At 40.0% G+C, this 16,662-nt stretch overlaps 1 protein-coding gene across 11 annotated transcripts in view; it reads right to left on the bottom strand.

The window, feature by feature from the left end:
• Window positions 1–14,700, bottom strand: part of LOC121387649 (titin homolog) — an 83,553-nt gene extending 68,853 nt beyond the window's left edge. For all 11 annotated transcript variants that reach the window (XM_041518826.1, XM_041518828.1, XM_041518832.1 and 8 more), the window contains exons 1-9: window positions 14,524–14,700; window positions 13,223–13,294; window positions 8,863–9,933; window positions 7,777–7,946; window positions 6,661–6,738; window positions 5,171–5,348; window positions 3,797–3,840; window positions 2,610–2,770; window positions 1,084–1,270 (exon numbers count right to left, since the gene is read on the bottom strand). In XM_041518826.1, coding sequence (XP_041374760.1) covers window positions 1,084–1,270; window positions 2,610–2,770; window positions 3,797–3,840; window positions 5,171–5,348; window positions 6,661–6,738; window positions 7,777–7,946; window positions 8,863–9,933; window positions 13,223–13,294; window positions 14,524–14,593 — 2,031 coding nt within the window. In that variant the 5' untranslated portion in view covers window positions 14,594–14,700. The remainder of the gene's footprint in view (window positions 1–1,083; window positions 1,271–2,609; window positions 2,771–3,796; window positions 3,841–5,170; window positions 5,349–6,660; window positions 6,739–7,776; window positions 7,947–8,862; window positions 9,934–13,222; window positions 13,295–14,523) is intronic.
• Window positions 14,701–16,662: the final 1,962 nt, after the last annotated feature.

Genomic DNA, 16,662 nt, shown 5'->3' with positions numbered 1-16,662 from the left:
TTCGTTTTTGTTTTTTTAAATCTGATCAGAAAACCACTGCTATAGGGAAGAATGGACATAAATACTGGACAGCTGGCCACAAATGCCAGAAAGTAAACACAACTTTTTCTATTTTTTCCCTAATTTTAATCCATCTTAATTGATCTAAAATATCATAAAAATGAGAAAAAATAATACTTACCGATTCAAATATGAACTTTATTCTAAAGGTCTAAAGGTTAACGACACCCCAGCACAAACATTCATTCATTGCCTTGAGCAAGGGCGAGACGTAGCTCATGGCAAAGACTGTAAACGGTCAAACTTATGGGATGTCCCGCCCCTTCAGTTAACCTTTAGACTGGTATATCAAAGGCCGTGGTATGTGCTATCCTGTCTGTGGGATGATGCATACAAAAGATCCCTTGCTACTAATGAAAAAATGTAGCGGGTTTCCTTTCTCGGACTTATATGTCAAAATTACCAAAAGTTTGACATCCAATAGCCCATGACTAATAAATGAATGGGCTCTAGTGGTGTTGTTAACCTTTAGACTACTGGATTAATTTTTGACAAAAACCATGTTGGGTGGGTACAAGTTTATAATTTTTACTCACAGATATTCATTGGAATGTTTTATAAACAAATAAAATAAAATTCATATTTGAATCTGTAAGTATTATTTTCGTGGGGTTTTGTAATTTTTATGACATTTTAGATCAGTTATTGTTGATTAAAATTATGCAATTTTTTTTTTTAAAGTCGCATTTACTTACCAATATTTGTGCCCAGCTGTCCAGTATTTATGTCTATTATTCCTGATAACAGTGGTTTATCGATCCCTGAAAATTACTGCGACATGCCGCCATTGTTGTCAAGCAAAAATACTTGCCGAAAACTATTTTAACTCAAAATTCCAAGCTATTCTCCGTTGAAAACCCCCCCAAAAACAAAACCTGGCATGCTGTCAAATAAACTGCTTCCTGTCGTGTGCAAAACGGCTGAAAATATGAATTGGGGAATGCACTGTATACAGTGTACAGTATGTCGACTGGCTTGACGTTGGGCGAAATATCTCTCCTGCATTAGGTTAATGAGACTTACGTTTCTGTGAGTGACACTGGGCAGGATGTCCGCCACCAGCTCGTCTGCCTGTTCATACTGATCCGGGTCCACGAGCGACTGAATTGTCTTAAGAGCCCTGATCTTCTTTTTGACGTCCGGCTTCTTCAACTTCCTTCGGAGAACGTGGAGAAACTTGTTCTTCGCCTTTTGGACAATACCTTTGACTCTTTGGAAATTAAAAAAAAAAAAAAAAAAAAAAGGCAGAAAAGAACAATATAGTTTATATACTGAAAAAACAAAAAGAAGGAAATGTTTCATTTTAATGGTGCACTCAACACGTTTAATTTATGGTTTATATGGCGTCAGACATACAGTTAAGGACCACGCAGATATTGAGGGAGGAAACCCGCTGTCGTCACGTCATGGGCTACTCTTTTCGATTAGCAGCAAGGGATCGTTTACATGCACCATACCACAGACAGGATAGTACATACCACGGCCTTTGTTACACCAATTGTGGAGCACTGGCTGGAACGAGAAATAGCCCAATGGGTCCACCGACGGGGATCGATCCTAGACCGACCGCACATTAAGCGAATGCTTTACCACTGGGCTACGTCCCACCCCTATGTACTAAAAAAGTCTATGTTCTATTGAAAAATTCAAACCTACCCAATTTTAGTCAAAACATACCCAATTTTGGTCAAAACATACCAATTTTGGTCAAAACATACCCAATTTTTGGTCAAAATGTACACATTTATATATGCTAAAACTCATAAACATTAGTTTACAATTCATTTCAAGATGTTTTGGAAACAATGTACCTAAACCAATTTTTTTTTTAAAGTTTGTTTTGTTTAACGACACCACTAGAGCACATTGATTAATTAACCATCAGCTATTGGATGTCAAACATTTGGTAATTCTGACTAGTAGTCAACAGAGGAAACCCACAACATTTTTCCTGATGCAGAAAGAGATTTTTTATATGGACTTTTCCACAGACAGAAAAGCACATACCACTGCCTTTGACCAGTTGTGGTGCACTATAGTTGGAACAAGAAAAAACATCAGTCAGAACAAATAGTACCCAACCAAAATGTACCTAAACCAAAATGTATCTTACAAAGTGTACCCATTTGTGGTTAAAACATACCCGGTACAAATTAGTTTGAAGAGAGTGCATAAATGATCACACTTGTTTAAATACCACAGAAAATGCTTTGAACAAGTTTGAGAATCATTTTATATATAAATACCCAAAATATAAAACAATTCCCAAACTTGTTTCATATAATATTTTATAGGTAGCCTATTATAATTCCATAAAAAAAATACATCACATATTATTAACAACTTAGCGTATATTAATCTACAAGTATACAACATAGCATGCTATTTGGAACTAATTGCTCGCTTTAATGCTTTATTCTTATGAACATAATGGTAAATTTAAACCTGATACAAAATACATCATTATTACTTTTTGCATAATTTTAAAAGTCAGTGTTAATAAGTAAACAAGATATTCCTTTTCTTTAGAACGTTATATAGTAACCTACTTATTAATTCTGATGATAGAGTCCCAAATGTTCTGGCCCGGATCATCGCTAAGCAGCAGAGTCATTAATTCTTGCAATGAAAGGTGGTTCGCGACTGCTGCATCCGTTGACTCTGGAAACCAACTCTGAGCACACACTCGACGAAGCAGTGACATTGTGCGCTGCAAATAGACGTAATTATGATTACCAAGACTGACTTTATGAATCAGTGACAGCATGTGCTGCAAACAGACATTGTGACAATTAGGAGTAGCATGTGCTGCAAATAGACACTACGAAAACCAAGAGTAGCATGTGCTGCAAATAGACACTGCGAAAACCAAGAGTAGCATGTGCTGCAAATAGACACTACGAAAACCAAGAGTAGCATGTGCTGCAAATAGACACTGCGAAAACCAAGAGTAGCATGTGCTGCAAATAGACACTGCGAAAACCAAGAGTAGCATGTGCTGCAAATAGACACTGCGAAAACCAAGAGTAGCATGTGCTGCAAATAGACACTGCGAAAACCAAGAGTAGCATGTGCTGCAAATAGACACTGCGAAAACCAAGAGTAGCATGTGCTGCAAATAGACACTGCGAAAACCAAGAGTAGCATGTGCTGCAAATAGACACTACGAAAACCAAGAGTAGCATGTACTGCAAATAGACAATATGAAAGTCAACAGTGGTATGGCTACAAATAGACATTATGAAAGTCAAGAGTAGCGTGTGCTGCAATATACTCTGTCAAAAACGAAACGCATACATGTAGGTGATAGGGAAAGAAGAAAAGTGTTTGATTTTACAAAATATCGGGGGGTTTTGTACGAAAACCAAGAGTGACTTGATGAATCAGTGACAGACAGAAATCAAGACTGAAATAAACTGTCAGTTGGCAAACTAGTCAAACAGAAACTGAACACAAGCAGAAGCAAGTGTTCTCTCTCTCTCTCTCTTACCATCTTTGTCTCTGTCCTGTCTCTCACTTCTTGGAACCCTCTCTCTGTCTCTCTGCGTTCTTTTCCAAGCTATCTGTACCTTCCTCCCCTCCCTCTTCTCTCCCTCCCCTCCCCTGCTGTCTCCCTCCTCTCCCTACCTCCTCTCCCCCTCCCTCCCTCCTCTCCCCCCCCTCCCTCTCTCTCTCTCTCTCTCTCTCTCTCTTCTCTCTCTCTCTCTCTCTCACTCTCTTCTCTCTTCTCTCTGACCTTTGCTTTCTCCTTTTTCTTCTGTTTATTAAAGCCTTCCTTTCCTGAAAAATAGAAACACTTTATATTTGTGTCACACTGCATCAAGCGAGTGCACACACTTTTAAAAAACATTATCATTACTTGCATTTAGTAAATGTCCTCATAATAATAATATTTTTTTTTAAATAATAATTCACGTTGCTCACATGCTTAAGCATGAAGATACGGCTAGACCAGTATCCAATGCCTATGGCCTTTTATTGTTGGACTAATAGAATCTATCATCATTGTGAAGTATAGATATGGCAATTCCAACCCAAGGGACAAAATGTTTTTCGTGAGGGCAGAGGTTTATCAATGCTCTTACAAAAACATTTTGTCCTGTCACTGGCTTCTTGTATCTCTATATTCACTGGCTTCTGGTACAATAATCTCTATATTCACTGGCTTCTTGTATCTCTATATTCACTGGCTTCTTGTATCTCTATATTCACTGGCTTCTGGTACAATAATCTCTATATTCACAGGCTTCTGGTACAATAATCTCTATATTCAATGGCTTCTGGTACAATAATCTCTATATTCACTGGCTTCTGGTACAATAATCTCTATATTCACTGGCTTCTGGTACAATAATCTCTATATTCACTGGCTTCTGGTACAATAATATCTATATTCACTGGCTTCTGGTACAATAATATCTATATTCACTGGCTTCTGGTACAATAATCTCTATATTCACTGGCTTCTGGTACAATAATCTCTATATTCACTGGCTTCTGGTACAATAATCTCTATTTTCACTGGCTTCTTGTATAATAATCTCTATATTCACTGGCTTCTGGTATAATAATCTCTTTGACTTACGCCAGTCTGCTATATTCACTGGCTTCTGGTATAATAATCTCTATATTCACTGGCTTCTGGTATAATAATCTCTATATTCACTGGCTTCTGTTATAATAATCTCTATATTCACTGGCTTCTGGTATAATAATCTCTTTGACTTACGCCAGTCTGCTATATTCCCTGGCTTCTGGTACAATAATCTCTATATTCACTGGCTTCTGGTACAATAATCTCTATATTCATTGGCTTCTGGTACAATAATCTCTATATTCACTGGCTTCTGGTATAATAATCTCTATATTCACTGACTTCTGTTATAATAATCTCTATATTCACTGGCTTCTGGTATAATAATCTCTTTGACTTACGCCAGTCTGCTATATTCCCTGGCTTCTGGTACAATAATCTCTATATTCACTGGCTTCTGGTACAATAATCTCTATATTCACTGGCTTCTGGTACAATAATCTCTATATTCACTGGCTTCTGGTATAATAATCTCTATATTCGCTAGCTTCTGGTATAATAACCTCTATGACTTACGCCAGCCTGCTATATTCTGCTTGTACATTTGTTCCAAATCCCATTCGTCCTTCATCTGCTCCTTTATTTGCCGCTTCACGGACGACACAGTCTTCTGCATCGGTATCTCGCTTGGTGGTTCTTCTTCAGGAACATTCTCTCCCATGTTCTCTCCCATGGACGTGTCGAAACATTCCACCTGGAAAGGGAAGGAAGGAAATGTTTTATTTAATGATGCACTCAACACATTTTATTTACGGTTATATGGCGTCAGACATATGGTTAAGGACCACACATATATTAAAGGAGGAAGCCCGCTGTCGCCACTTCATGGGCTACTCTTTTCAATTGGCAGTAAGGGATCTTTTATATGCACCGTCCCATAGACAGGATAGCACATACCACGGCCTTTGATGTACCAGTGGTGGTGCACTGGCTGGAGTGAGACATAGCCCAATGGGCCCGGCGGGGATCGATCTCAAACCGACCGTGCATCACACGAGTGCTTTACCACTGGGCTACGTCGCGTGCCACCTGGAAAGGGAGACAACTCTCGAGGTTTGTTTTGTTTTGTTCAACGACACCACAAGAGCACATTGATTTATTAGTCATCGGCTATTGGATGTCAAACATTTGTTAATTCTGATATAGAGTAGAGAGTCACATCTTTCCATTAGTATCAAGGGATCTTTTGTACATGAAACCAACCAACAGACAAGATGCCTTTGATATATCAGTCATGGTCCACTGGCTTAAAAGACAAATGGCCCAGTGGGCCCACTGACGTGGATCGATCGGAGACCAATCTCGCATTAGGCAAGTCCTTTACCACTGGGCTACAGACAGCAAAAGCAAATTCCTAATTTTACCATTTTTGTCCTACTCAAAGCAATTAAAGAAATCCAGAAATACAAATCAGGCTCAAATCTTGCCTACTCCCAACACCTCCCCCCCCCCCCCCCGAAATAAAAAATAAATAAAATAAAAATAAAATAATAAAGGGTGTTGTGAAAGGTAAAAGAAATCTGAAAACAGTAGTATAGGATCTTATCTCGGGGGGGGGGGGGGGGGGGGAGGGGGATACAAGAGAATCTATAGTTCAGTTGGTAGAGTGCTAGTCTGAAGTACCTTTGGTAATTGAATTGAACCCTCTTGGTAGATCCAGTCTCGGGTTGGATCTTTTCCCATTCCAACCAAGCAGTAGCCCATGACTGGTTTAATGAATGCCGTGGTACATGTATGTGTTGTCCTGGTCTATGGGAAACTACATTCAAAAGATCCTACAATGCTACTAATGGAAGAATGTAGCAGGTTTCCTCAGAGGAAACCTGCTACATTTTTCCATTGGTAGCAAGTATCTTTTATATGCACTATCCTACAGACAGAATAGCACATACCACAGCCTTTAATATGGCTGGAACTCAAAATAGCCCACTGACCGGGATCGATCCCATGCCAACCATGCTTCAGGTGAATGCTTTACCACTGCGCTACGTACCAACCCTACTCACCCACGTTTTCATTGGTTCCTCTTCATCCTCAAGAAACCACACCGATTCATGGCTCCCTTCTGGCGACACATCCGGCACCTGAAAGAAATAAGGGGTCCTGTACTGATCCATGACCAACTTTTCCATGACCTTGACCTACTTTTCCATGGCCTAAACCTAATTTTCCATGACCTTGACATGGGTCATAGCATGACCTTGGAATACTTAGAGCCAGTGTGCATCTTGCCTCTGGCCCTAACCTATTTAGATGGTCTAATTCCACCCATGGCCCTGACCTATTTAGATGGTATAATCTGCCCATGGCCCTGACCTATTTAGATGGGTCTAAATCCATCCATGGTCCTATCTATTTAGATGGTCTAATCTGCCCATGGCCCTGACCTATTTAGATGTGTCTAATTCACCCATGGCCCTGACCTATTAGATGGTCTAATCTGCCCATGGCCCTGACCTATTTAGATGTGTCTAATTCCACCCATGACCCTGACCTATTTAGATGGTCTAATCTTCCCATGGCCCTGACCTATTTAGATGGGTCTAATTCCACCCATGACCCTGACCTATTTAGATGCTCTAATTCACCCATGCCCTGACCTATTTAGATTGTCTAATCTGCCCATGGCCCTGACCTATTTAGATGGGTCTAATTCCACCCATGGCCCTGACCTATTTAGATGTGTCTAATTCCACACATGATCCTGACCTATTTAGATGTGTCCAATTCCACCCATGACCCTGACCTATTTAGATGGTTTAATTCCACCCATGACCCTGACCTATTTAGAGGGTCTAATTCCACCCATGACCCTGACCTATTTAGAGGGTCTAATACTACTCTGATATATTTAGAGTGACAACACCAGCCGTAGCCCACTTTATTTATTTATTCATTTATTTATTTATGTTATGAAATGTTTTCAAGCAGAACCCTTTTACCACTATACAATCAGCCTAGTTACGTACAATTTGCTATTTTCTTATATTAGATTTTAGGGTAAGTGTCCTCTGGAAAAAACCACTGTCTATATCTTTATAGTCACACTCAAATATAAGGACATTGTAGGATTGTATATTTGTTATGGGTATTAATTTCACATTCAGCAAAATCTCACTCACTGGTAGCGGTTCCCACCTCTTCACTTCTGTCGAAGGTATCTGGACAGGAGGCTTCCACATGATCTTTTGCCGTATAATTGAATTAGGAACGTACCCATCCTGAGCAATGATTGGAGTTCTGTTTAATAGTGACAGTTCCAATGGCGACAGTTTGTAATCCTCTCTTCCGGCTAATTAAAAAAAAAAAAAACACACTAGGCTTTGTCAACAGATCACTTTTAGGATTCCAGTAGAATTCCACCTCCACCCCACCCCCACCCCTACCAACAATGTGTGTTAAACTCTAGTCTACCCAGGACCTACCAGCCTATCCAGCACCTCTATAGCTGATGTGTTAACCACTAGTCTACCCATCACCTACCAGCTCTATAGCTGATGTGTTAACCACTAGTCTATCCAGCACCTACAAGCTCAATAGCTGATGTGTTAACCACTAGTCTACCCAGCACCTACCAGCTCTATAGCTGATGTGTTAACCACTAGTCTACCCAGCACCTACAAGCTCAATAGCTGATGTATTAACAACTAATCTATCCAGCACCTACCAGCTCTATAGCTGATGTGTTAACCACCAGTCTACCCATCACCTACCAGCTCTATAGCTGATGTGTTAACCACTAGCCTACACAGCACTTACCAGCCTACTCAGCACTTACCAGCTCTATAGCTGATGTGTTAACCACTAGCCTACCCAGCACCTACCAGCTTATCCGGCACCTACCAGCTTATCCGGCATCTACCAGCTTATGCAGAACCTACTCGCTTTATAGCTGATGTGTTAACCACTAGCCTATCCTGCACCTATCAGCTTATCCGGCACCTACCTACTCTATAGCCTACTCAGCACCTACCTGCCTACCTAGCACATAACAGCACTATTGCTGATGTGTTAACCACTAGCCTACACAGCATCTACCAGCCTACTAAACACTTACCAGCTCTATAGCAGATATGTTAACTATTAGCTGATGTGTTAACCATTAGCCTACCCAGCACCTATTAGCCTACACATCACCTACCTGGCACCTACCAGCCTACCGAGCACCTTCCATTAGACCACTAACGCTTACAAACTGTCTTCCTTACCTTCAACAGGTTGTTGATAATCATTCTTTCCCACCTCCTCGTGATCTGACGAATTCTCGTCCTCCTCCATAGTGGATAGGTTCTTTTGGATTGCTATGTCGCCCGTGGAATCTCTCGTCTGAGGAAGCACGCCTTCATCGCTCGCTATGGACTTCCTTCTCTGGTCACTGTCGCCACCACCGATAACGTCACTGCCTTGGACCCCATCCACCTTCTTGAGAACGTCGATGTCGCTCTTCAGACTGTTTCTTTTCTGCCTGAGATTGTCGACAACCGTCAACATGGGCTCGCCCTTCGTCTGAAGGCCGGCGTCGCTCCCCATGACCTCCCGCTTCTCGAGAAGTCCTATCGCATGGTCCAGCGCCTCGCATTTCTTCTCCAGGTCTTCGACGTCATCCACTGTGGACGTCTTCCACCGGGACACATCAATCTCGTGGTCCATCACAACTTCCTTCGCCTTGCCTATGCTGCACTCCACCACGTCTGGCTCCTGCAGATCTTCAATCTCGCTGTCTATAGCATCCTGCTCCTTTCTCAGGCCAAGAAGGCCGTGTTCTAGCGAGGTCCTCTTCTTCCTGAGGGCAAAAATATTCCTGACAACGGTGTCCCTGTCTCTCTTCAGTCCGTCGATTTTGTGCTGGTTCGTGAAATTTTTTCTCTCTGGGCCGCTTTCTTCACCAGCAGTGGATTTCTGCTTCGTCTGTAGGGTCTTGAGGTCTCTCTCCAGCAAGTCCATCTTCCTCTTGAGCTGGTCAATATTGGCGTTCACACCGACCCTGTTCTTCCTCAGCGCTTCAATACGTCTGGTGATCTCATCACGTCTACTTGTCAACTCTTTGAGATCGCGGTCGGGCTGTTCGGTTTCCTCCTCCTTCTTCTTTAGCTCATCCTCCTGCTGCTGCTGCTGTAGCTGCTGCTTCTGACTGCTGCCCAGTTTGTGTTTCGACGACTTCAGACTCTGAAGCTTCTTAAGTGTTTGCTGCCTCAGCAAAATGTCCGGAGCCGAGATACGCCGGAGGTGATGCTGAAGGTAGGCCGATGTTCTCGCCTCATACTGTCTGATAATGCTGTCTGGGAGGTAGGAAAGATTGGAAGGAAAGCTTTATTTAATGATGCACTCAGCACATTTTAATTATGATTATATGGGGAAAAACAGGAATGAAATGTTTTATTTAACAACACACTCAACACATTCTGCCCTGGGTTGGGCCCCTGGCCTCTCAGAGGTCGAACTCTGGGGCAGACATACTCGAAACCTCTGTGGTATATGAGCATGTTAAAATATTACGGAACGGAACTGAACACATTTTATTTACAGTTATAAGGCATCAGACATGGTTAAAGACCATACAAATATTGAGAGAGGAAACCCGCTGTCAAAACTTCATGGGCTACTCTTTTCGATTAGCAGCAAGGGATCTTTTATATGCACCATTCCACAGACAGGATAGCACACACCACGGCCTTTGTTACACCAGTTGTGGAGCACTGGCTGGAACAAGAAATAGCCCAATGGGCCCACCGACGGACGATTATATTGTGTCAAACCACAAAGATAATGAGAAAAAACCCTCTGTCACCACACATAAGAGTGGAACGACGCACTTAACACATTTATGTTATATAGTGTCGGGCATATGGTTAAAGACCACACAGATATTGAGAGAGGAAACCCAAGGGATTTTTTCATATGCATCATCCCATAGACAGGATAGCACATAGCCTTTGATGTACCACATAGGAAGAAAGGAATGTTTTATTTAACGACACACTCAACACATTTTTATTATGGTTATATGTTCTCGGCCACATGGTATATGACATATTTACATAAATCTTATAAATTAATATTCAGTTTTTACTATGAGTTACAGTGGTGTGGTACTTATTTAACCTTCTGACTACTGCAGGCGAGACATCTTGCCCAACGTCACAGTATACAGTGAATTTCCAAATTCATATTTCCCGCAGTTTTGCACATGACATTCACCGGAAACGTTTTTTCTTCACAGGAAATGGTTTATTCTACAGCATAATAACTTTTTTTCTTCTTTTTTTTCTGTGGAAAATAGCTTGGAATTTTGAGTTCAAAAAGTGGTTTTCGGCAAGTATTTTCGCTTGACTACAATGGCGGCACGTCGCGGTCAGTTTCAGGGATCGATAGCTGATTGTGACAGATAATTTGATAGTAAATTTGAAAATCACCAAATATTGCAATATGAATCTTTTTTTTTCTTTTTTTTTTAAATCTGGTCAGAAAACCACTGTTATCGGGAATAATGGACATAAATACTAGACAGATGGCCACAAAAGTAAATACGACCTTTTTGATTTTTTGCCTAATTTTAATCGCCATTAACTGATCTAAAACTTCATAAAAATTATAAAAACCCACGAAAATAATACTTACCGATTCATATATGAACTTTATTTTATGTATTTATAAAACATTTAAGTGAATACCGTATTGTTCCTATTTGTAGCACCCCCTCTAATATAAGCGCCCCCTATGATCACGAGAAATGTATCATGAAACGGTACCCGTAAAATAGTAAAACTGGCTTACCTGACTGCCAACTTGCAATGATTATAATCGGTAAACAAATAAAATCCAAACAGGTGAAGCACTATGACACTAGTATGGGCGAACAGTATGTCGCACATGTCGTTTATCAAATGTGTGTCGCTGGTATCTCCACGCAGAATGAACGCACGACACTCCGTTAACGCTGTTCAAAACCGGAAGTACAAACATACCGGTAGGTATTTACACCGACACCGTAACACCGTTTAAAAAACGGGTAAATGATAACTTTAACTAAACTGCAAACTGGAGTCAAATGTCAACAATTTAACTTTAACTAAACTTAAAACTGGAGTCAAATGACAATAATTTGTGTACACAGTGACAATCAAATACACTCCGCAGGCCCTATATGCCTACGTGCACAGTACCATGTATTTCGATAAATCAGCTGACGATGTACGGTACGCTACGTCATTTCAACAAGAAAACGTCACTGGTGGAGTGACTCGGCGGCAAAGCTTTTGATGTCTCAGCGAGCCAGACGCACTGACAGTTTGATACGAGGATTTTTCACACGTATTACGAAACGTGTTCTAGTACTCTAATTAGCGCGCCCCATTTGTGTTTTGCATCGCGCCCGGGCACTACAAATAGGAACAATATGGTATATGTCAGTAAACGTAGTTTTTGTCAAAAAATAATCCAGTAGTATAGAGGTTAAAATCATCACCACTATGCAATAAACATTGTATTCCCACTAATCATAAATAGAACCTTATTACCGACACCATTATTACCGACTTTGTCACCATGTATTAGTTGAACTATAATCCCTTGAAGAGTATTATATTACTGCACCATACAAAACTTTCCATGAGTAACTTTGTGAGATTAGCAAACACCAAATTTTGTTTTTATTAGTTGTACAATACTTAAATAATCCGTTCTTGAAGAGTACTCTTGATACCACCATTTTTACTGCACAAAAATTAATGCTGAGAACATAAAAAAAGCAATTAACAACAAACTAACATGACACCAGTATTGTTTGTTCTTAGCCATAAGGTATTTGCTAATTAGGTATTTTCTGTGGTAAAAATAGACATGTGATACTTGGGACATCAGGCATGAAATGAAAACAATGTTACACACTGTTATTGAGACTGCTAAATCTCACTGGTGGTATTGTGTTACATTTGTGTTTAATTATCTGCAGGCGGTAAATGAACTTTGAGCAAACTTGCAATTTCATGTTATTTATAAGGTGACGAAGTTGGGGGTGGCTGAATGAGGGCCTAAAATGCTCAAAACGGAGAGGGTGGCTCTAATTCAAAGCACTCGGGCTTTTTTCCGGTCAATACGCTAATTGGTATTTTCCTAGACATTGCATTATGTAACTCTGGCTCTAAATTCAGTCCTAGTTGCATTATGTAAGGCAGAGGCGTTATTAGGACTAAATTGGATAGTTTTATATATGGCAACACTGGATGTCAATACACAGCCACCCTATAGCTTGAATTTTTTTTATGCTCAGAAACTAAGGATTTCCAGCGAGAAACTTTTTTCCCGCAGAAGACTTCATCAAATACCGGGAGGCTCCCACAGAATCCGCGAGGGTTAATTAACACGTTTTATGAAGTGATCTTAGTGCTAAGATCACCACTAAGATCACCTTAAGTGCATACAGTGAGCACTAACATCACTTCCTAGACCGGGGTGCTGGTCACGAATTGTCGGAGCTGAATTCTGCATCGTTGGTTAAGGATTCCTATAGTTCCAGTAATAAAGTCTAGCACTGTCAGACAGGCAATGAGTCTGCCCTATAAGAAGTACCTTGATTTGTGAAGCCTATGGTCTTGACACCTTTAGCAATCAGAGCACCTATCACCGCATTATCTGAAGCATCTACAACGAAAACAAAGAAGAAGAAAAAAAACAAAATTTGAAATATGTTTTGTTACATTTATTAATAACAATTATTGTACAAGTGACCATTAAAAATAAAGTTTGTTGCTCTTAAAATAGTTTATGAAAATGTATGCGTGATGCATTTTATTGAGTTAAATTTCTGAATGTTGGAAAGAAGGAAACAGGAAAAAAGGAAACACGAAAAAAGTAACAGAAAGAAACAACCCATATATATAGAGGTTATTACCAGAGTGTTTTTCGGTATCGTCAATATCATATATTAGGAATAAAAATTGTATTATGCGAGCCTCTGGCGAGCATAATACATTATTTTTATTCCTAATATATGATATTGACGATACCGAAATACACAAGGGTAATAATCTCTTTATCATATAAGCTCCAGCTTAATACAATGTGTTTTGGTAAACTGTACACGCAACTTTAATTCCAGTCCGCCATTACTAGATATTCAAATGACGTAAGAATATGTGGCGCAGTGTATTTTTGAATGGAAATGACGTCAAACTCGAATGACGTCATTTTGGATGTCCTTACATCAAAATAAAGTTATTCCTAACGTTTTTTGTTTTCTGAACGCTGGACAGCTTTCCGTGTCAAATTGCCATTGAAATGTTTTTATTTGATGACTATGAATGCATACGTCAATCATGGAGTGTCACCCAAGTACGTTTGCTTAAATGTCAATAAACCTAGTGCCGAGACCTCGACTAATTTACATCTAATTTGCAAAGTTATCAAATTCTTAAAGTATGTGATCTGAAAAATATCACATACTTTGATTGCACTGAAAATGTAAGATATTACATGTTTGTATGTGATAAACTAATTTATACTAACTTTTTTATTAATACAAATGTATATACTAACCCTAACCCCGTTTTTTTCTTTCCATTACTTTTTTCCTGTTTCTTTCTTTCATACCCGATTTTGATTCTTTTTTTCCTGGGTTCCCCCCCCCCCCCCCCCCCCGTTTCCTTCTTTCCATTTACCAAATTTCTCTAGTGATTCAGGGCTCCCCAACCCTGACATTGTCATTGATCTGGGGATAATAAACTTTAAGGTATATATATTAAAAAACCCAAATTAAATTTAAAAAATTAAAATGTGTGATACTTGTAATCTAGAAACAAATCGAAACATGGACCAAATGTCGAAAATCAAATTGAAAAAAAAAAAAATTTAATCGTCCTATCCCTACTTACAATCTTCCGTTACAGCTTTGTCGAGTAGAAACTTGTGCACGATGCCTTTGAAGCTTTTTTGGCGGAACATTGCCCGGCGTTTTCTCTCTCTCGCCGCAAGCCAGTCCCTGTAGACCTCATTAACCGTCTTCCTCTGCCATTTTAACTCAGGCTGCTGAGGGATCAATGCTACAAGGTCACTCCTACAAATAATGACATGTTTTATTTAACAACGCACTCAACACATTTCATTTACGGTTATATGGCGTCGGACATATGGTTAAGGACCACACAGATATTGAGGGAGAAAACCCACTGTTGCCACTTCATGGACTACTCTTTTTGATTAGCAGCAAGGGATCTTTTATATGCACCATCCCACAGACAGGATAAATATACCTCGGCCTTTGATATAACAGTCATGTGGCACTGGCTGGAGCGAGAAATAGCCCAATGGGCCCAATGACGGGGATTGATTCCAAACCGACCGCGCATCAAGCGAGTGCTTTACCACCGCCCTCGCTCCTACAAAAACAAAAACAAAAGTTTCTTTTGTTTAACGACACTACTAGAGCACATTGATTAATTAATCAATTAACTGACAGAGAGAGGTGAGAGAGGAAAGGACAGGAGTGTGTGTTTAACGACGCGTACCTCAGCACATTGTAAACTACCCCTATTTGGAGTCTAACATAACATAACAGTTATTTCAACACATGGTCAACAACAAGAAATGAATGACACTGCCACCACACAGACTATACTCTTAAAGATAGAACACCCAGTGATCTTTTATGTGCATTTTCCCATTCTCTCATACAGCATTTTGAGTCTGCTTGCTTGGACATACATACTGCTACACGTCATACAACCAGGGCCGACATGCACTGGAAATAGCCAATTTTTCGGAAATGTTGAGTATTTCTTTGAAAATCATTAAAATGTGGTTAATTTGAGGAATATTTTATTTACCAAAGTCTAAATTTTGAATAAAAATTAGCAATTGGCTAATTTTGGCAATATACAGGGTGAGCCCTAGCTGTCAGACCTTGATGTGAAAAAAACATTGCAGAGTGATATTGCTCCACTAACTTAGATTATGGGGAGCCATTTAAAATATTACAATACTGATACCATATAAAAGTTTGTTTTGTTTAATGATACCACTGGATTAATTAATCATCGGTTATTGGATGTCAAACATTTTTGTAATTCTGACTTGTAGTCATCAGAGGAAACCCGCTACTTGGCATTTGACCAGCTGTGGTGCACTGGTTGGAATGAGAAAAAAACTCAATCAGTTGAACGGATCCACCGAGGTGGTCGGTCCTACAAAAAGAAACGAGACATTACAACAAATTATATCATTTACGGTCTCTGTCAGGAGCAAGGGCGAGTGATAGCCCAATGGTAAAGTTCTCGCTTGATGCACGGTCGGTCTAGGATCGATCCCCGTCGGTGTCTCATTGGACTATTTTCACTCCTGCCAGTGCATCATGACAGTCAGACCTCGTTACAACGACCACGTTCGTCCCTGGGTCACTTTGTCATTATATCGAAATTGTCGTTATATCGATTTATTAATCATCGGCTATTGGGTGTCAATAGTAGCAAGTGATCATTTGTATGCTCCATCCTACAGACAGGATAACACCTACCAAAACATTTAATATACCAGTCATGGTGCACTGGCTGGAATGAGAAATAGACCAATGGTTCCACCGACGGGGATGGATCACAGACCATCCTTAAATACTAAGTATATCATTATTAATCAAAGCGCATTCACAGTCAATCTAATCGATTGGTACCTACTTCGTTTAGAAAATGTCATAAAACTAGTAGATTTGATTGTATGAAGTTAATCCTTTAATTGAATGACGAAAGGCTTATGTTCAAAAGCAATACACATAGCCGACATCGAGAACTCAGACATCATGTGCCTGTCGGCTCGTGACAAGATCAAGGATGCCAAATGGCTGTGTGTACTGCCAACATGCTACGGCATCTGTGATTATGTAATGTCGTTGTAAAGAGGTGTTTTTAGACGTTAGATGCAGGTTTGTTCCCAATTTGCTCTGTCGGTGTCGGAAGGTGTGAATTCCGGTGTAATGAACAGAATAACAATGGTATACGTTCGTTCACGACAATTTGTGGTCA

The sequence above is a fragment of the Gigantopelta aegis genome, chromosome 13, assembly GCF_016097555.1.
Source record: "Gigantopelta aegis isolate Gae_Host chromosome 13, Gae_host_genome, whole genome shotgun sequence".
Lineage (NCBI taxonomy): Eukaryota > Metazoa > Mollusca > Gastropoda > Neomphalida > Peltospiridae > Gigantopelta > Gigantopelta aegis.
Note: the sequence above shows the minus strand (reverse complement) of the source record. Positions and strands in the feature narration are given on the sequence as shown.